This window comes from Athene cunicularia (assembly GCF_003259725.1).
Source record: "Athene cunicularia isolate RWA chromosome 19 unlocalized genomic scaffold, athCun1 chr19_part1, whole genome shotgun sequence".
NCBI classification, from domain to species: Eukaryota; Metazoa; Chordata; class Aves; order Strigiformes; family Strigidae; genus Athene; species Athene cunicularia.
In genome coordinates this window covers 9,006,171-9,024,526 of record NW_020799124.1, presented here as the reverse complement: position 1 = coordinate 9,024,526, position 18,356 = coordinate 9,006,171, and the positions used below count along the sequence as shown (strand labels likewise).

At 47.6% G+C, this 18,356-nt stretch overlaps 1 protein-coding gene across 1 annotated transcript in view; it reads right to left on the bottom strand.

Annotated features, from left to right (window-relative positions):
* Positions 1-6,545, bottom strand: part of LAT2 (linker for activation of T cells family member 2) — a 12,704-nt gene extending 6,159 nt beyond the window's left edge. Inside the window, exons 1-8 of the mRNA XM_026861576.1 lie at positions 6,080-6,545; positions 5,281-5,320; positions 3,718-3,761; positions 2,792-2,840; positions 2,095-2,138; positions 1,493-1,531; positions 885-915; positions 694-749 (exon numbers count right to left, since the gene is read on the bottom strand). Coding sequence (XP_026717377.1) covers positions 694-749; positions 885-915; positions 1,493-1,531; positions 2,095-2,138; positions 2,792-2,840; positions 3,718-3,761; positions 5,281-5,320; positions 6,080-6,281 — 505 coding nt within the window. The 5' untranslated portion in view covers positions 6,282-6,545. The remainder of the gene's footprint in view (positions 1-693; positions 750-884; positions 916-1,492; positions 1,532-2,094; positions 2,139-2,791; positions 2,841-3,717; positions 3,762-5,280; positions 5,321-6,079) is intronic.
* Between the last annotated feature and the right edge of the window lie 11,811 nt (positions 6,546-18,356).

The following is an 18,356-nucleotide window of genomic DNA, read 5'->3' as shown; positions in this document are numbered from 1 at the left end:
ATTCCCCCCCCCCCAGTCTCTTTAAATAAAAAAAATAGGATTAATGTTTTGAAAGTAATTTTAGATAAAAATAGATTGATGTCTGAGTCAGTGCACAGAAGTGCCGAGTGCTCAGGGAGGTGAAAACATTTCACAGATGCAGTATTTGCCTTGAAAAGATGCATATGAATGGAGCAGTGTGTTTCATCCCACCTTCATTCAGTAGCTTCATAAATCAAGCACGCAGAGTATTTAAAGGTGTCCCTTTGGTAAAAAGCTTCCGGATGAGGACATACCCCTTCCTTGCGTCTAGGCAGGGCCCTGTGGGGTTGCAATCTCTGCTCAAGCAAACCGAACTGAGCTAAGAATAGGGAAATGGCTTTGTTGTCCCATACACTCTTGCAGTGAGATTTGCTGCTGCCCAGAGATGAAACAGAGTAAGAACCAAGTGTTTTGTGCAATCGGAGCCAAGGATGCGTTTGGGCTGTCCTGTTTATAGCCAACAGATGGACTGAGTGGTGCTTGGGCATCCCTCAAGCCCCACAGCTCTGCTACACCCCTTAACAAACGTATCTCCTGGCCCCACGCTTGCTTCAGGCAATACAGCAATAATGCACAGACCTAGGCAAGAAAAGTCTTGTAGCTCCCTGGAGCCACTCAACAGCCAGGCTGGTGGCTAGAGAAGAAACCATCTCACTTGCATGGTGACCTTACCGTTGGGTGGTGTGAAGAACCTGGCACAGTTGTAGTAATCCAGAGATATGGGCTCCCTGTGAGAAGAGCAGCAGCCGTTAGCTCCTCCTGCCTGAGGCAGCCCACAGGCTTCCCAGTCTGAGAGCCAGGACCACACTGGGACCAGTATGCCTCTGCTCAACTGTGCTGGCAGGCAGCAACCAGCTACTTACACATAGGCAGCATCCCCTTGCAGGCAGTCCTCTGCAAGCACAAAGCGTTTGCTGTCAGTACACCATACTGTTGCACAAGTTTCACCACCATCCAAAAGCACAGCTGGACAAATTCCCCGAGCACAGTGATGGCGAATGTCCCCAGCAGGCAGGGAAGCCCTGGCTCGGCCCCGAAGCCTGTCCACAAGCAGAGCTGGGAGGCTGAAGCAGGGGAGGCAGCCCTGATCCACCCCACGCCATGGGAAAACCAGGGCTCGTCACTTCTCATGGACAGATTCTGCCAGCTGGCAGGAGATCGGGAATATCCTCCCCAGTTTGGGAAAGGAGATCATGGCCCCACGTGCCAATAATCTCTTAGGGCGAGCACCAGCTCACGCTGCCCTGGGAGAGAGCAGGGGGCTTGCCAGCATCCCGTTCCCCTCCGCTCTGACCATTAATCAGATCAGCATGTGTCTTACAAAGCAATCACTAAATTAACCAAGCCTGAGCTCTGCCAGCTGCAGTGGCAGCTGTCTGTGTGCTCCCCACCAGTTCTCATCCCCAGTAACCTCGCATCGTCCCGGCAGCCTTCCCTCCCACACCCCTGGCCGTGTGGCTGCAGCATTTACCTGTCAGAAAGTTCTGATACCTGGGCTCGGTCCCGCTCCCTGGGGAAAAGCAGAGGGGCACGTCATGCTCGGGCTCAGGCCGAGCGCGGGGAGCAGTCTGATGATGGTGCCACTGAGCATTTTGGCAGCAGCAGCTCTGCCCCTGCTCAGCTCTTTGCCTGGGGCTGGCGGACATGGTTGCAAGGTTGGATGCCCCAGGGCAGAGCTGCTGGGACAACCAGGGGTGATATTTCAAATAATCTGGCCTTGTGGCTCTAACTAGGCCTGGTCAGCAGGATGCACACTGCATTCTAAACTCGGACCCAGCCTATCTTATTAAGCATCGCTGTGCAGCATCATGGGTAGGTGCTAATAAACAGGAAAGAATTTTATCATCACCCAGCTTGTTTCCAGAATAACCCCCCCCTGCCCTGCCCAGGGTCCAGCAGTGAGTAACCAGACTCTCAGAGGCTCTGTCTTCCCAAAACTGCCAGCCAGCACCTACACAAATAAGCCAAGATATGCAACATCCCCATTTATTAATTTTGCGGTAGGTGCTTCCCCCGTGGCTGCAAGGATGGGGAGAGCGCTGAAGCAGGGCCCGTCCCAGGGGAGATGCTCACCATATCCAGCGCGGCGGGAGGTGCCAAGCTCCTTGGGGGTTTTCCTGAAAGACAGAAAAGAGAGCTAAAGTCCCAGGTCTGAGCAAACCATACCAGGGGTTGCAAACCACAGCAGTGACTAAGCCAGAAGGGCCACCTGTGAAATCTCCCTGCGAGGTTGTAACAGGACACACATCGAACAACGGGACATGAGGAGTTTGGGGTCAAATCCCAAGAGAGGACTAACTATGCCTGAATATCACAGCAGAATTGTTGCAGCTGTGTAGTTCTTGGGCATTTTAGTGATGAGGAGAAGGGAATTTCTCATGTCAAACTGCTTATAAACAAAGAATGGCCATTTTATTTTCATGATGTACCTATTATGTACAGGCACAGCTCACTTCCTTGGCTTTGATTTAAATGGTTCACAGTAGAATGCAGACTGACTGAAGAAAATCCAAGAAAAGTTGAAACCCACTATTGACCATCAATAAATTAAGCAACCTGATCTAGTTGAAGATGTCCCTGCTCACTGCTCATTGCAGGGGGGGGTGGAGTAGGTGACCTTCAAACCCAAATTATTCTGATTCTAAGCATAGCCCAAGCCACATCTATAGAGTCCAGAACCCAATCCCAAATCCTGAACATTCATGTATGTTGGGTGAACTTCATCCAACCTTGGCTCTACAGCTAGATTTTGTTTGTGTTTTTTACCTACCTTGCTAATTTTTCAGGTTCCTTTATTTGTTCCAGCCTTCGTGTTGTAGCTAGCACCAAGAACAAAATGGGGTGTTAATTATTATGGCAGCAGCAGATATTTCAAAGAGCGCGGAGCATCCACCAGAGACAGTTCCCCAGTACTGGCAAGAATTTTTCTAAGGCATCCCAAAATAGTTCCTAATTGTTCCTCGAAAGTTCATAAATGGCCAAAATGGGAAACAGGGAGGAAAAGCTGGCAGCTGTGCAGACCACAGAGCTAGCTCATGCACACTGGAGGAAGCCACAATCCCACCTACTGCCTTATTGCCCACTGTCCCCCAAACCCAACTGACTTAGGGGCGTCTCCCATGCCCAGCACCCCTCCCTTGACACTGCAAGATGCATCGGTAGGCTGTGAGCTTTGGTTGGGCTCTGCTGAAATAAAGACTCGTAGGGGGATTATGGGGCTTGGGCCCAGCAAGGTCCCAGGGAAAGGAGCGGCCCCTGCAGAGCCCGTCTGCAGACGGTGACATTTCGTACAGACCCCATCAGCAGCTCGTTTCAGGATAAAAATCAAAAGGTCAGCACCTCACCCAACTTGCCGCAGGAAGCAGTAAGGGGGTGATGATAAATGAGTCACTCCTATCAATTCGGGTTCACCCACACTGTCATTTTCACAGGGTGAACAGAGTGGTTTGAAAAGCCCAAGTTAATAAGGCGTTGCATTTCAGTGGCATTGCTTTAGTGATTTATTTTCAATGTGAAGGGAAATTTTTTCCCAGGAGCTCGGAATTCACATCTCTAGAAGGATCTAAGGCGGTCTTGACAATCTCAGTCTCATAACATTTCACTACTCGGCTTCAAGGTGACCCTTTTAATTTTTACTTCCCCCCCCTCCCCCGTTCTGTGCATGCAGGACCCCCACCCCGCAACACTCATACTCACTGGAATAGGATCGAATCACCTCAAACCTCTGCTGACTGTCGAGCCTGGAAAAAACACAGGTATAACCTCAGTTGAATTTTGGGGTCTATGACAAGAAAAACAGATGCAAGAGACCTTCCTGTCTGGTGAGCACAGCCCCCACACTGGGCTTGGTGAGAAGCCGAGGTGCATCGCCCAGCAGGTCATGCAGAACCCATATGGGCTGGGAGCAGTTTTCCAGACTCCTCTTTGACCCTTTAAAGTCAAGATGTGCTTATAGACCATTGACAGAGCAGCCAACATCTGTTTAGGGAAGGACCCAGGGATGAGGAAAACATCATGTAGGATAATTATTACTCTGACACTTTATGCACCAGTTAAGGCCAGAAGAGCATTTTACCCACAAAAAAACAGGTGTTCACCCATGAAATTTTTTCAAACTCCCCTGGTTCACCTCTGCTGCTGCCCCTGCCCCTGCCAACATCCAACTGAAAAAAATAACATATGCGATCAACAATAAAAATAATATAAATGCCCAGTAACCTCTTTACTTCTCAGTTAACAGGAGAACTGCTCTTGAGAGCACAAGAGGATGGAACAGCTCCTCTACTGCAGGTGCATACAGCACTTACTAACTCTGATTTGGGGACCTTGGAAGTGTCCCTTTCCACCCCCCTTTCATTTGGGTCCCCCCCGTCCCAAGCTGGTACATGGCACAGGGCTGGCAGGGAGATGAGATGTTAGAGCACCTCATTGCGAAGTCGGCAAACATACAGAGTTAAACCACTTTGCTTGCGAAAAGCCCTAACTAAACCAAAAGAGATTTCCAAAGAAAGCACATGATACCACGAGCCTGAAGTCAAACCGCCCAATCCAGGTACAAATTTCAAGGAGTCAGGACAATTCAGTATGAGCCAGCGAGGGACGGAGCCTGTGCTGGCCTTTGCATCGGTCTGCGATGGGCCACGCCGAAGCCTTTCCCCCGCTCCTGGGCAAGCGGGGCAGAAGCAAACACCCCGACCCCACGGAGGCTTTGCAGAGCCCCTTTGCACCATGTTTGTTCCTATATCAAAGGTTACAAGACAGCTTTTTTTTTTCTTTATATCATTTAGCTGTGGTTTGTCTGTTGCTGAAGGAAATAAGGGGGTGTGCGTGTGTGTACAATCACATTTCCTTCATTGCTTATGCTGCAGGTCGGCCGTTGCTCTGGCACAGGATCCCATCAGCACCAGCCAAGGGCAGGGTCTTTCTTGTTTAGGAAGTTACCAACCTCTCTACCTCATTGCGGGGCACGACGGGACAGGAACTTGCCCTTCCAACTCTCCCAGGACTTTTTCCAACTAGTTAATGACTCACAGGCATCATGGTCCAAGACTCAGTTTCATTTTGGATTATTCTTTATAAATGCGCTTCAGCAGCGCCCTGGGCTCAGACACGCCACCCTGCATGCCCCACTCTGGGATTACTTTATTTTCTGTAAATCCAGATTTCAGCTGTGAGGCATGGGGTGGGTCTGGCTGTAGCCATGGTCTCAACCTAGGTGAGCTGTTTGGGGAAGAAGCGCGATTGTGAAAGGCAACTTACTGGCTCCTTCGCTCACTCAGCTGCTTCTCTCGCTTCGTAGCTGGAAGACAAGGAATAAAAAAGCTCTTATGAAAGAGATGATTTGGGTCTTAAGGATCAGAAAGACCAATAAGACACATTGACAAAACTTCTTCAACCAGGAGCATGAGAGGACAGTGGAGGCAGCAAGCAGCAGTTGCAATAGGGTTTTGATTAATTTATCTTAAACCATTTTTGAATTGTAGTATTTGTCTCAGACACTGCAAAGCAAGCCAGCCAGCCAACCTGGTCCCCAAAAGCCCAAACTGCAGCCTCTTTTCCCCAGTAAAACCTACCCAGTGCTCAGAAGTGGGCCCAAACCCCATTGGGGTGGGTGCTCACCCCAATCTTTGTATTTAATGTATATCTGGATTTATCCCCCAGACTGTCCTTCTGTGCCTGCCCTCCTCCTGTCTGTCTGCCCCAGAGCTTCTGCAGGATTTTTGCAGCTGGAGAAGGTCCTCCCAGGTGTGGTGTCCCAAAGCCACCCACCACGGTGACCATGGAGAAGGGTCTGCAGCCCATGGCAGTGCACCCACCCCAGGGAAGGGGTGATGCAGGGTCAGGGGGTCCTTCCCCCCAGCTGCTCCCAGGCCACCAGCACAGACCCTTCCCAGCTTCAGCTGCTGGGAGCATCCCCAGAAGGGCAAAGCTCCCCATGGCTGAGCAGGACCAAGCCACCCAGAGGGGACACCCCAGAAGGAAAATGTGTGCCCAGCATGACCCCCAGCCCAGCCAGGGGCCACGGGCAGGACCCCGAAGGACGCGGGCAGAGCCTTACCCGAGAGCTGGCACTTGACGCAGAGGCTGACAGCAGCTCCGAAGAGCATCAGCGCGGCAGCTGCCCACAGCAGCTCCAGCTGCGCCATGGCCCGGCCACATCCAGCCTGAAACACAGCGCCAAGGGGAGCCCCGTGAGCATCGGGTGCACGTGGGGCTGCACGGCCACCACTCGGAAAGCTTTCACCCCCCCAAAGAGCCATGTGCTGTTTGCCTTCACACCCCAAAGAGTTGGGTGTGTGCTGAGGGTGCAGAAGGGACTCCTGGCTTATCTTATGGGGTGGCAGAGGCAACGCCCTTGCCCCGCACCGCTCGGGTCCGAAGGGCTGCACACACACTTCCCACTCCAGTAAGACCCGAGCACCCCCCAGAGCCAAACCCCCATTTCATTGTAAGGGAAGAGAAAAGGGTCATGAGGTTCCACTCAGGACATTGGCACAAAGAGGAAAAACCCACTTGGATTTACTCATTCCTAACCCCATAACCCACACTGACATCATCCAACATTGTCAGCAGATACTGTTTTTTAATATCTAGAGGAGAGGGCAAAAAGGAAGGCACTTGGAAGTACTCAAAGCTGCCAAGTATGAGATGCTCCAGCTATTTCCCTGCAGTGCAGAGTTACTCTAAATGTTAAATTCCTCACACTTTTTCCTTCACTGAACTGGCTCAGACACCAGCTCTTCCTCTCCTTTACATGACAGGCTCTTCCACAAACAGCAGCTAACATTTTGTAATAATCAGCATGATTTGGCTTCAATTTCTTCCTTTAAACCACAAAACATCCTATAAATATCACAGAAAACAGCCTGCTGGGTCTGGGAGAGATCGTTTAGCCCATTCCTATTCCCTGGGGCCAGAATTTCTTTACTTGCAGATATTTTAATTTATTTTTGTTTTTAATAAACTACTTCTTTAGCCCCTAGGGATGGAGATGCTTCAACTCGCCAAAGACCAGAACGTCATTCTCTGCTGGGTAGGAAGCTTTCCTACTGCCTGACTTGAATCTCCCTTATTACAACTTAATGCTGTACTGGTATAACCACTGTGGATGGGGGGAGGAAATATATATATATATATATATTTTATATATCTATATATATATATATATATGGGGAAATATATACATTAAAATAATTAAACAAATATCAATAGCAGACGATGGAAACCAGCAGCTTGATCCTGCCCTGCTCAGCACCTTCTGCATCCACTTACATAAAGCAGAATAAATAACATTACTCTGCCCAAACTGAAGATACTCCAACACCCCATTCACCCAGGAAGAAACCCAAAGGTCTCTCCTCTCCTCTCAGCAGCGAGCCCCGTGGCACTGAGCAGGCATCCTCCTGCCCATGCCAGTCACTTAGGAGGTTTTGCGGTCCAGTCTGCACTGGAATCCTACACCAGTGTCCCAATTACCAAGGCACAGTGTAAAGGACTGCGGGGCAGGGGAAGGAAAGACGCAGTCCCCCATTTCTGCTCCTGACAGCCCAGAGCCCCTGGGGCACAGTGTTGCTCTGCCCCTGTCAGGAGGCAAGGAACGTCGAAGGACAGGATGGGCTACCGGGGTTTGGTGTCAGCATCTGCTCAGTGGTGCCCAGACACGGTCTGCCTGCCCAAAAGTGACCCTACACTTGGTTTTGAGACCATCCTCTCTGCTTGTGAGCAAACTGGGTTTACTTCTACTCCCTTCAAGACTGCCTGGGCTCACAAGGATGTGGCAGCTCCCGGCACTCCCTCCATCATGGCTTTGATCTTCATATACCCCTCAGAGGCCTTTCCTTGCAAAGTTTCTTGCAGCACTTTCTGAAGAAGCTGAGATGAGTCATTTTAGATTAATGACCTGCCCAGATCCCCACGGACCCACCCCAGATGTGCAGGACCAGCACCCTGGGACCAGCACCCCCATCTGCAGCCAGGACACTAGGGATGGAGCCTGGTCAAAACCATGTGGTTTCTCACATCATTTTTCCTTGGCTCAACATCCTAACTGGAAATCATGACCTGTGGATCAACTCTAAAGCATCTACAAGAGGCAGCTAAGGGAAGCTGGCCCAGTGCTAGTGACCAAAATTCATTATACAAAGGACTGTAATATTGCTGGGCTGGAGGGGGGAAGTTTGGTTATTGGTTTGGGGTTTTGGGGGGTTTTTTGTTTGTCTTTTTTTTATAAATAAAGGCAAGGCAGAGCTGAAGGCGCCTGACAACGCTGACCTAGTTTATACTGTTGTAGGACAGGCTGCCACGTCCCTTCTAGAGCTGGTTTTATTTCTGCAGTGGGGCAGCAACGCAGCAAACCCAGGCTGCTCCCACGCCCCTCACTTGACAGGGACCCCAGATGTGGTTATTTGCAGGGGCTGCTGAGCAGGGCACTGCACGTTCCATCCCCATCACCATGTCCCCTCCAGGAAAAGCTCCCATGGGTACCAAGTTACAAGCACAACACCAGCCTGGAGGTTATTATTTGTGTTCACGGAACACCCAAGTCCATGGAAATCCTTTCTTTTGGTACAAAACCTCCTCCTGAAAAGAGCTGACGGAAGGAGGTGATGAACAGATTTATGACGAGCAGAAGGCTGGAGGCACTTACTCACGGCTGGCGAGATATAAATAAAATATTTGGAAAGCTGAACATGCTTTCCCTGCTCTCCACCCTGGGGATATGAAAGAGGAGAATAAATAGACTCGAGCCACTAAGGTCTGTGATGAGGCCTGAGTATATCAGAAGGACATATGGAGTTAGTGGCTTGCTGATTAGCCTTGCTTTCAAGATGCTAAATTCAAAACCAGGAGAAAAGAGGTTCCCATCTAGTTTCAGGAGTGAAATTCAGACACCGTTGAAATGCCCTGGTCTGTTTATACATGCCTCCATTCTCCTCTTGTATGTTTTTTCCCCTTTTTGCACGGGCAGAAGTTTCTCCCTACACAAGAAAGCCGGGGTGGCCACGGTGCCTGCCTCCGGCAGCAAGCACTGCCCAAGCACCCACAAAACCCCTGGGAGCAGCCGCTCTGCATAAGCAATTCCAGGGACAGTAATGGCTGGAGGCTGGATAAAGTCATAATCTCTGCAGTACAGCAGCTCTCCTGCGAGGGGGAAGCACGCCTTCCCGGACAGGGGCTGCTCTTTTCATGGCCTCAGATATTTTTAGCAGAGACAAAACTTTTTTTTTTTTTTTTTTTTCCAAAATGAGAAGAATTAATGAACTTGTGAAAGATCATTCACTTGTCAGCCCGGCTGCTGTTGTGGAAAGTTTCTAGTCCTAAATGAAGGATTAAACCCAGTAACAGGGCTCACTATAAACAGCCAACGAAAGGAGCTTTTGTTTTATCAGGAGGACTGAAAGGTTGCTCACTTTTAAGTCTACTAAAGCAGAAAGTGAGAGTACATGGACAATCATCTGTCCAAGAGAGAATCACCACAGTGAGAAAAGCTGTTTAAATTTAAATAAAACAACACTGGCATATAAAATGAGTGGGTATAAGCTGGATACACACAGGCTAGAAATAAAATTCCCAACGGACGGAAAGTCTGGAAGAACTTTCCAACAGCAGCAGCAGAAGCAAAAAGCTCATTTAAAAAACCTCTAAGAGTACTTAAACTTTAGCTGAAAATCCAGGAGAGAGGGGAATGCACTGATGTGGCATCAGCAAAAATGGCTGGTTTTCTGTAAGATCATTTCTGATGAAGTCATTTTAGCCCTTTGCAGACATCAAGCCCACCCCTCAAGCTCATCTTGCGAGTCAAAGACCGAAATTGCTGGGTTAGGTTATGTGTTCAAACTATTTGTAAAAAATGTCCAAAAGGTAAATATAGAAGAGCCTTCTCCTTTCCTTTCCAGAAAGTCTTGTGGTCTACGCCATTTTGTAATAAATTAAGACTAATTCAGACTGATTGGATGAGTCACCAGCATGAAATACAAAGTAGAGAGTTTATTTAAAACCTCACCATATGAAATTTAGCACACAGACTTGTTGAACAGATGCAATATTCAGCTTGACTCAATGTCTCTAACATTTCTAAGAAAAGAAACACTACTTTCTGTTTGTCCGCATTGCACAGAATACCACAGAAAGTCCTATCAATTCAGAAATTAAAGTCTCAGACCAAGGAAGATCCTGTGGTTGGAATCACTTCAATGACCAGCGCTGAGCCTCCAGAAAAGCTCCTTTCCAGAGGTCTGCACATTCCATTTCCTACCAGATCTTATGCCAGCGTAAATTTTCTTCAGAGCACCACTACAGCATAGATAAAGTCTGGTTTTGTACAGCTGTTCAAGCAGACCATGCTTTATTTTATGCCCGGGAAGCAGTAGATTCTTTTTGATAGAACATAGGGCAAGAGGGAAAACCAGAACTGATAAATCAGCTTTCACATAGATTAGCACATCATAAACTACTTTAAAGAAACTCGGGTGGAAAATACAGCACAAAATCCTAATCACAACAAGCATGCCAGCACAAGGAGGTAATTCACAGAAATATCTTTTATTTGTCCTCAACTTGCCCTGTTTCAGGTGGCACCAAAGCCATGCAGTGTCCTTCGCTGCTGCTGCTGGAGTCCATGGGGACACCACATTGGGAACTGCAGATATAGGCAACCCATATATATGTAACTATGCAGTTCAGAGCAATGGAAATGAGCCAATATCACACAAGATTATCCCATAATTATCCTGTTTTGCTAAAGTGTCTACCTCATGGCTCATATTACACTGAACATTGATCACAAGAGAGAACTGATGCAAAGACAAAGCTCTTTCCATCCAGAAATAGCAATTTTAGGCACTTATATGCAGTGAAAAAACACCTTCCTAGACATGATGCCAGTCAGCCCTGAAACCAATGGGAAAACCATAAAGTGTAGTTCAAGTCAGCTGCTTTGTAGGATTGGGCTTTGAAAGGGGAAAAATTGTGGGCTGCAGTGGTCCCAGAAGCTATAGGCAGGAGCCAGAAACAGGACCAAACAGATTTGTGATGAGGACGGCTCAGCTCAGCCTGAATCTTCCAGAATATTTTAGTAGATGTGAGCACAGAAATAATGTAATTGAAAAATAGCCGTGCTGCCATCAGCAGATGGAGTGGGGAGATGTAAAGAATAGTATGGTAAATCCAGGTTGTATGGGACACTCTCTCATCTTGGGTCCAGAGGGGTATAAATGCTGCTGAGAAGAGATATTTGGTAATTTTCACACCTTGGAGCTTCTCAGGTGAGGGCTGTGAGCAGCAATGGGAAGTAACACCCAGCATATCGCTTTTCAGAGGGGTTTTACAGACCATGAACCCTCTTTAAAAGGGTCACAGAGATCTAGCCTAGGATCTCCATGGTCACTGAAATCAGTGGGACACCCCACCCGCCCCAAAGCTTTCACATGAACCCCACGCACCCCCAGGCACCTTTCTCTCCCCATCCTTCCCTCTCCCACCTTACCTGCAGCCTCAGCCACTCTCCCCCATCCGTCCCATCTCCTCCCGCATCTCACGGCCGCAGCCACCAACACTGGAGCCGGTTCCTTCGGGGCTCGTTAGCCAGTTTCTGGTTTCCTGTCATCATCTGAATCACTAACCCCAACATCCGCCGCTCGGCCGGTCAGCCCCTCACCAGCTCACAAGAGGGATGCTGCTCGCACAAACTCACCCTGGGCAGCCTCTCACAAGAGCATTTCAGTTTTTCTGCCGCGGGGGAGAGGAAGAGGCTCGGACAGTGCGGAACCACACACGCCACCAAGGTCTCTTCCCAAGCAGCCCCTGAGTTTCAGATAGGCCCCAGAAAAGTTAAAGTTTCTTTTTAGCAAAGAAACTTTGCAGGATTTAACACAGCACACTGGAAGCAGCACATGCTGCCTGAAAAACCTCATAGCAGGTAAAGCAAACAGCAAATCCTCTCTTAATTTTTACAGAAAAGATGGTAACAAGTCTCAAAGGCAGCAGATAGCCTGAGGTCACCATTGCTAATGGCCAAACCTGGAGCTCCTGTCTGGAGCTGAAAGAATAAAACTATTTCTTATGCTTCAGCATTAGCAGTTGACAGACATCAGACACAATTTCACTGGGCTCTTAAGAAAAAAAAAAATTGTTTTTTTGTGCTTGAATAGAATGAGGGTTTATGAATAGTGGGGAATTTATCTACTGGCTTACAGCCCTGTCACGGTACATGAAATAGCCATCCTGCTCCAGGAATAGGAAAGTCTGCACATGCACATAACGGCCCTGCAGAGCTGTAGCTAGTGGAGTGCAGCAGGCAGCTGGGCTTTACAACCACAACCAACATTTCATGCTGCCTCTCACTATAATACCTCTCTTACATACAGGTGTGTAAACTACTCAGTAAAAGAAAATGTTGTTACAATTAAATTAGGGCACTCTCAAGCTGCCACCCAGCTACATCCATCTCTATGACAGAAGGTGACTCTTCTATCATAAAAATGATAAAACAGCCAACTGTTTACTATTTTTTGCAACTCTGGGATGGGAACTTTGCCATCAAGCTTTCAGAGGAAACACTGCTTTGATAAGATAGTTAACCATGTATGTGCAAAAACATTTACACTTTCTCTCTTCCAATTCCAACCTGAGGTGCAAAAATAATTGCTTTGATGCACCTTCCAGAGCTGCTGCAACACAAAATCTGGGTGCAGAGCCTGTCTTGAAGTCAGTATGTATGATCTGAACCAAAGATTAGAAGAACAAGACCCAGCTTTGAATTGCTTGCAGGGTTTCTGGCTGGCCCCGTGTAAAGGATACTACATAATGTAAAATACTTCTCTGACTGCCAGAACAATTGCTACAGGATTGGCATTTCTAGCAGAGGTCTTAACCATGAATTAGTTTATTAGGGGATTTCTAGCGTTTGGGTTTTTTTTTTTTTTTAATTTATTTAAACACAAGCTGATAACTGAAGTTTTACAAACCAGTTGTTTATAGCAGAATCGTTGCTCTGAATACACTGGAGACAATTACAGTTTGTCTCTTCCTACCAGAGGAAGTCTGCTTTATTAGGAACAGCCGACGCTAAAAAGGCACCATGTACTTGCATATGGGTTCCCCTGATGGGTCTCACAGCTCCCGAGATGACTCACTGCCACCGTACAGACGTTACCACAGTTGGCACAGGCTGCAGCAGAGGCCCCTCGTGTTGGTCCCCTAAAGTGTCTCCCGGATGGACGCACACGGCTGCTCAGCCCCTCTAGAGCGGGCAGAAGCTGTTGCCGTGCCCGAGGTGCAAAGCAGCAGGGTCACCCCCGGTGCATTACTTGGGAAGAGTGATGCCCCTCAAAGACATTAGTCCTCTTGAGAGGCCAACCACTTGATTTCTAACTTTGATGAGAAGATAATTACTGCAGTAACACACACTGCAGTATAGAGGCTCCACACTGTGTCTGTCCTCTCCCTCCTGTAACCCCTGTGCCTCATCTAGAGCTACTGTTAGAAACCATTTCTGGTCTGACAGAAGGTCAAAGACACAGGAGCATTATGCTTTTATCTACTGCAATAAATTATATAAACCACCACATTACAATTTCACCTTTCCACGTCCTTTTCAAAGCTTACCCATTTCAGCTTGGTTTTGTTTTCCTCCCATAACAAACATATAGCATCTACTCCCTCAATCAGTTTTCCCAGCTTACCAAACCATCTTTTTCTCCTTTTGATGCATAGCTAACCAGCTGTAGAAAGAACTTTTCAGGTCCATAGAGGTTGAGAGAACCCATTTTCCACCCTACCCATCTTACCTGCTGGGGCTTGGGGACTGAATGCCCTGGGGGGCAGTTCAAATCCTTTCAGATAAAGGTGGGGTCTGCACAAAGGCCAGCTGGTTCTGCTTGAGCCAGGTGTTGTGACTAATGCTGATCAGAAATCAGAAATGCATCATCTAAACCTGACCTTTCTGCAGAAACACACCCAATGCTTAAAGTTTTGAGGAGAGGCTTCCGACCTCCAACAGGCTCTTTCTCCTGAACTTCATGAACTTTGTTGAATCAAGCGCTGCCTACTTTGCAGGAGACCAACATCCAACTCTCCCTTGCTTTGGGACCAGAATAAGCACGCACCTCATCCCAACCACTAATTGTCTTGGTTTTTTACAGCAGCTTTAATGAACGCCACGTCTTGGAGGAAATTTCCTGACATGCTAAAGCAGTGCATGCACATTCTTGTATCGACCAAGAAACGTCTTTCCTCTTAACCGCAGTTGCCCGAGTGTTTCCCCAGCTAAAGGGGAAGTGCCACCTCCTCCCCTGCCCCAGTTGCACGCCCCACTGCAAATCTGATCTCACTGGCCTGAAACCAAAAGCAGCTCAGTTACAGCTGAAGATACATGCTGCTACCACCCAGTGGAAAGACAGCTCACAGCTAGGATTTCTGGGTGCTTTACAGAAATTTGGCCAAGAAAGGTTTGCAAAGACTAATCCTGTACATCCTTATGGTGCTACAAAGCTTCTTCCCATTCTTATACTGCTTAGTTCATCTTTGTAGACACAATAATTCGTAAATTTGAACACAAAAACCTAGAAGGTTTGAATGCTTTTATTTCATTTTTTTATACAGCAATACAAATTATACAGATTCAGTACAGTACAGATTTTGCAGGGGTTTATAGAGGTACTCAGTGATTTTTTGGTTTATTGGAAAGAAAGAAGCAAATCTTGGGAGCACGGTGACATGAACCAAACAATCTCATAGTAGGAAGCAAACCCCTACCATGGGGAACACTAACCTGGCTGAAACCTACTGGGCAGTAAGGTGGTGGCAGCATTCCCGGCAATAACACACCCGAAACATCAACCCTGGGACTCTAGAGCTTTACACAAGAATTTGTGAGCTTACAGGTAAGGAGGTCGTTCCTGTAACAGCATTGAAAAGTCCTTAAAGCCCTTGGATGAAGTTTTCTGTGAGAGGGACAGAAATGAGGGAAACTGATGTTAAAATTAACCTGCCGCTGAGCAGGCAATGTCACGGAACAGAGTTGTTGCAGCTATGGGAAAGGAAACTAGAAAATGTTTTAGTCACCCAAACAGCTACAGTAAGATGAGGAACATGATGTTAGACCTAATAACAGCGACACCGTACGCACACTGTGACACCGCACGGGCAGCCAGAACCTGCTCTCCTGTTTTTCGCACCCTGGAAGCACGGGGTTTAAGTGAGCTGACACAGGGAGGAACCAGCAAAGCTCCCGAGCAACCCCCAACGTGCAGGATCGGTGCAAGCTATACACCTGCAGCCTTGGTGGTTCGTTTCTCCAGTTAGTCCAGAACATACAATGTCATCATGATATTGCTATTACTGATGTGCATCAGGCTTGAGAGTCAAGTGAAGGATTAAGTCCTTCAGAGAGCAGGGTCAGAGAAGACAATTACACCATTTAAAATGCTTCTAATCAGTTCAGTTTAATATCACTATAGTGAGTTGTATCAGAAATAACAGAATAAATTATAGATTATATAGATAAAATGTGTGCACCCAATAAAAGATGGCCCTCTGCCACTTCAGGTATACTTGACTCCTTGAAATCCTGCAGTGGGGTAAGTGGCATTTGAGAGGAAGGATTCAGTTAATCAGATTAGAAAATTCCAACCTCAGCTGGAAATCAAATTCCTCTTCAGCCACAGAAACTCCCCTTTCTAAAAATTTAAGACAAGCAACACCTACAAAATTGCATCCCAAGAATCCAGTCCAGAGGAACGCCCTTGAGAACTACAAAGGACGCTGCACTAGAATAGGCCAGGATATATGAACAGCCCCATTCCTTCAGAGCCCTCGCTCTCGGCTGGGAGTGAAACACAGAAACCATCAGAGAGTAAAACATCAACACAAATTTAAAGCTGCTCGCTGTTAACAGCTTATGGCCCCTGTTCTTGCTGTAATCCAGTGTGAATAATCATGAGAAGTACTTCCACACACTGAGACGGAATGAGGTTGGTGTAGAAAACCAGTTGTCAATGCCTGGCTTCAAACTGTACTGCTTGGAGCAAACCTGACACATGCAGCCTTTGTCCAAAACACACTCTAGGAGAGCAGGGATTCCCGGAAACCCATCACATTGAACAGCTCTGTTCAAAGCAGTTGGCAAGACAACGGCTGCTCTGCAAGTTGCTACACGCAAGCGCTCTGATGAAGGAGTTGCACGTGCATTTCAAAATTTCCTGGCTTTATTATTAAATCTTTTCTACAAAAAGGAAAGGTTGCAATATCACAGGATTTTCTCTAAAATTCTCATGATTTTATAATCTTTTCTGAAGACAAGTCAGCAGCTAGTACTACAGGTAGCAAATCCTCCTACTATACTATGTGCTAAAGTCAGGACTGAAACTATAATAGAATTCATAAGACAAGTTGAAAAATATCATCATCATCCAAAACTGCCCTGGGATGGTGAGTCTTGGCCACACTGAGTCTCTATCACAACCAGCTCTGGACACCTAAGCAGAACTTCAGAAACTCATGGTCAGCACTGAAGACTTTTAGCAGTGCCAGTGCATCTCAGCAGTAGGTTAACATCTTGTTTCTATTTAGGAAGGCAAGTAAACCACCCTCAAGGGCATAAATTTAACTTGACTCCATCACCAGCCCATTGTTTGACTGTGAACACTCCTTCACCTCTTTCTTCAGCCACCAGAACAACATTCACGACCACAAGCACCAGGAGCCCCCCTCAGATGCTGTTACAGACTCTCACGGTCCAGTGAGCTAGCAACACACCCGTGCCAGCACTGGGCTGCTGCCATTAGAGGACCGGGATTAGCTCTCCCAGGACCACTCCCGGGCTTGGGAGCTCAGTGGGGTTTATTTTTTGGTGGCTGACAGTGGAGTTCTGCAGCACACTAGATGCACACTGCTTACTTCTGCCCTGTCCCACGGCTCTTCTGTCCCACAGACACCACACCAGCCTTTCCCACCTGCAACCCAACCAGAGAAACACAACAGAGCACTTTCTACAGTAGCATAGCAAGTTCAATTTCAATTTCAGTTCCAAAAAGGGTCTGCTACATTCCTGACTTCAGTTTTATTTTTCAAGTTCAAGCTTGAAGAAAGCTCTGCACAGCTACTAGAAATAACTTGGTGAGACTATGAACAGCCAGAGTGAATTATCCATTTGTTACGACTTTTGGTAACCTCCTTGGTCTAGGCTTTGCCATGCCAGGCTTAGCTTTAAGCTGCAGGTAAAATTAAGCATTACACATTAAACCTTAACTGCTTTTTGCTAGTAGGATGGGGAAAAAATAATCTTGCTTCCTCCTACAAAACTTAAATGCTACATCCATATATTAAATATAGTTTTGTCAGCTGTTGACACAAGCGTTTGATACGCTTCTGTATAGGAAAACGTCAATCAAATTTTTGAAGGGGGAAAAGAAAAAGGACTGGAGGAGTCTGACCCTAAGCCATGAGAAGCATAACACAGAATGCTCTGAGGAAACCAGGCAATGCATGAACGTTTGCATCTGAAGAGCTACTTTAAAAAAATAAATGATATTGGGATTAAGCTGCATTCGTTAGTGAGAAACCCTTCACCAAACAAGTATTAGCAGATACAAAAGAATATTTATAGCCATTTTGTGTCTCTCTACCATTCTCAGAGCAGTGTGACATCCCCAGGGATGAAGTCCTACCATCGGGAGGTCTGAAGGGCCGGCTGTGAGCAAGCCCTGGGGCAGGAGCAACAGACTATCCCTGCCCTGCTCCTCCATGAAAGACTCAGGTTATCATCCAGGTAGGGCAGTCAGGTGTCAGCACACCTGAGCAGGGTTGGATTCACTGCTCCAGGTGCTGTAAGGGCAGGTCTAAAGAAAGTGGAGGGGCCTGAGGGGCTGGAAGGAAGAACATTCTCCATCCTTTCACGCTCCAGCAAGTGGTAAAACCAGCAGGCAGGTCAGAGCTCCCTCCCTCAGCCAAAGCCCAGCTCTCCTGCCCTTAGCTACCCTGCAGCACAACTGCGCTTGGGACAGGGCAGCAGCCTCCTCAACAGCTACGCTGAGTGGGAAGCGGGGAGCCTGGGAAAAACGGGGCAAGACAGTAGCAAGCGGATCTATTGACTCTGTCCTACCACAAGGGCTCCACACTCGAGTTCACTGCTCCAAGGGGAAGGACACACACTCGGGCAGGGGACAGGGGACTCTGGCCAGGGGCAGCAAAGCCCAGCCCAGCCCCACTGTGGTGGGCGCAAAGCCACGGACAAAGAACTGGAGCTCACTGCCACTTGTACCTGGCCTTTACCTCACTGTGTTCTGCATGTTCCAGCACTTCCTTAGATTAGATTCCTCCCCTTTTTCTTTTCCTCC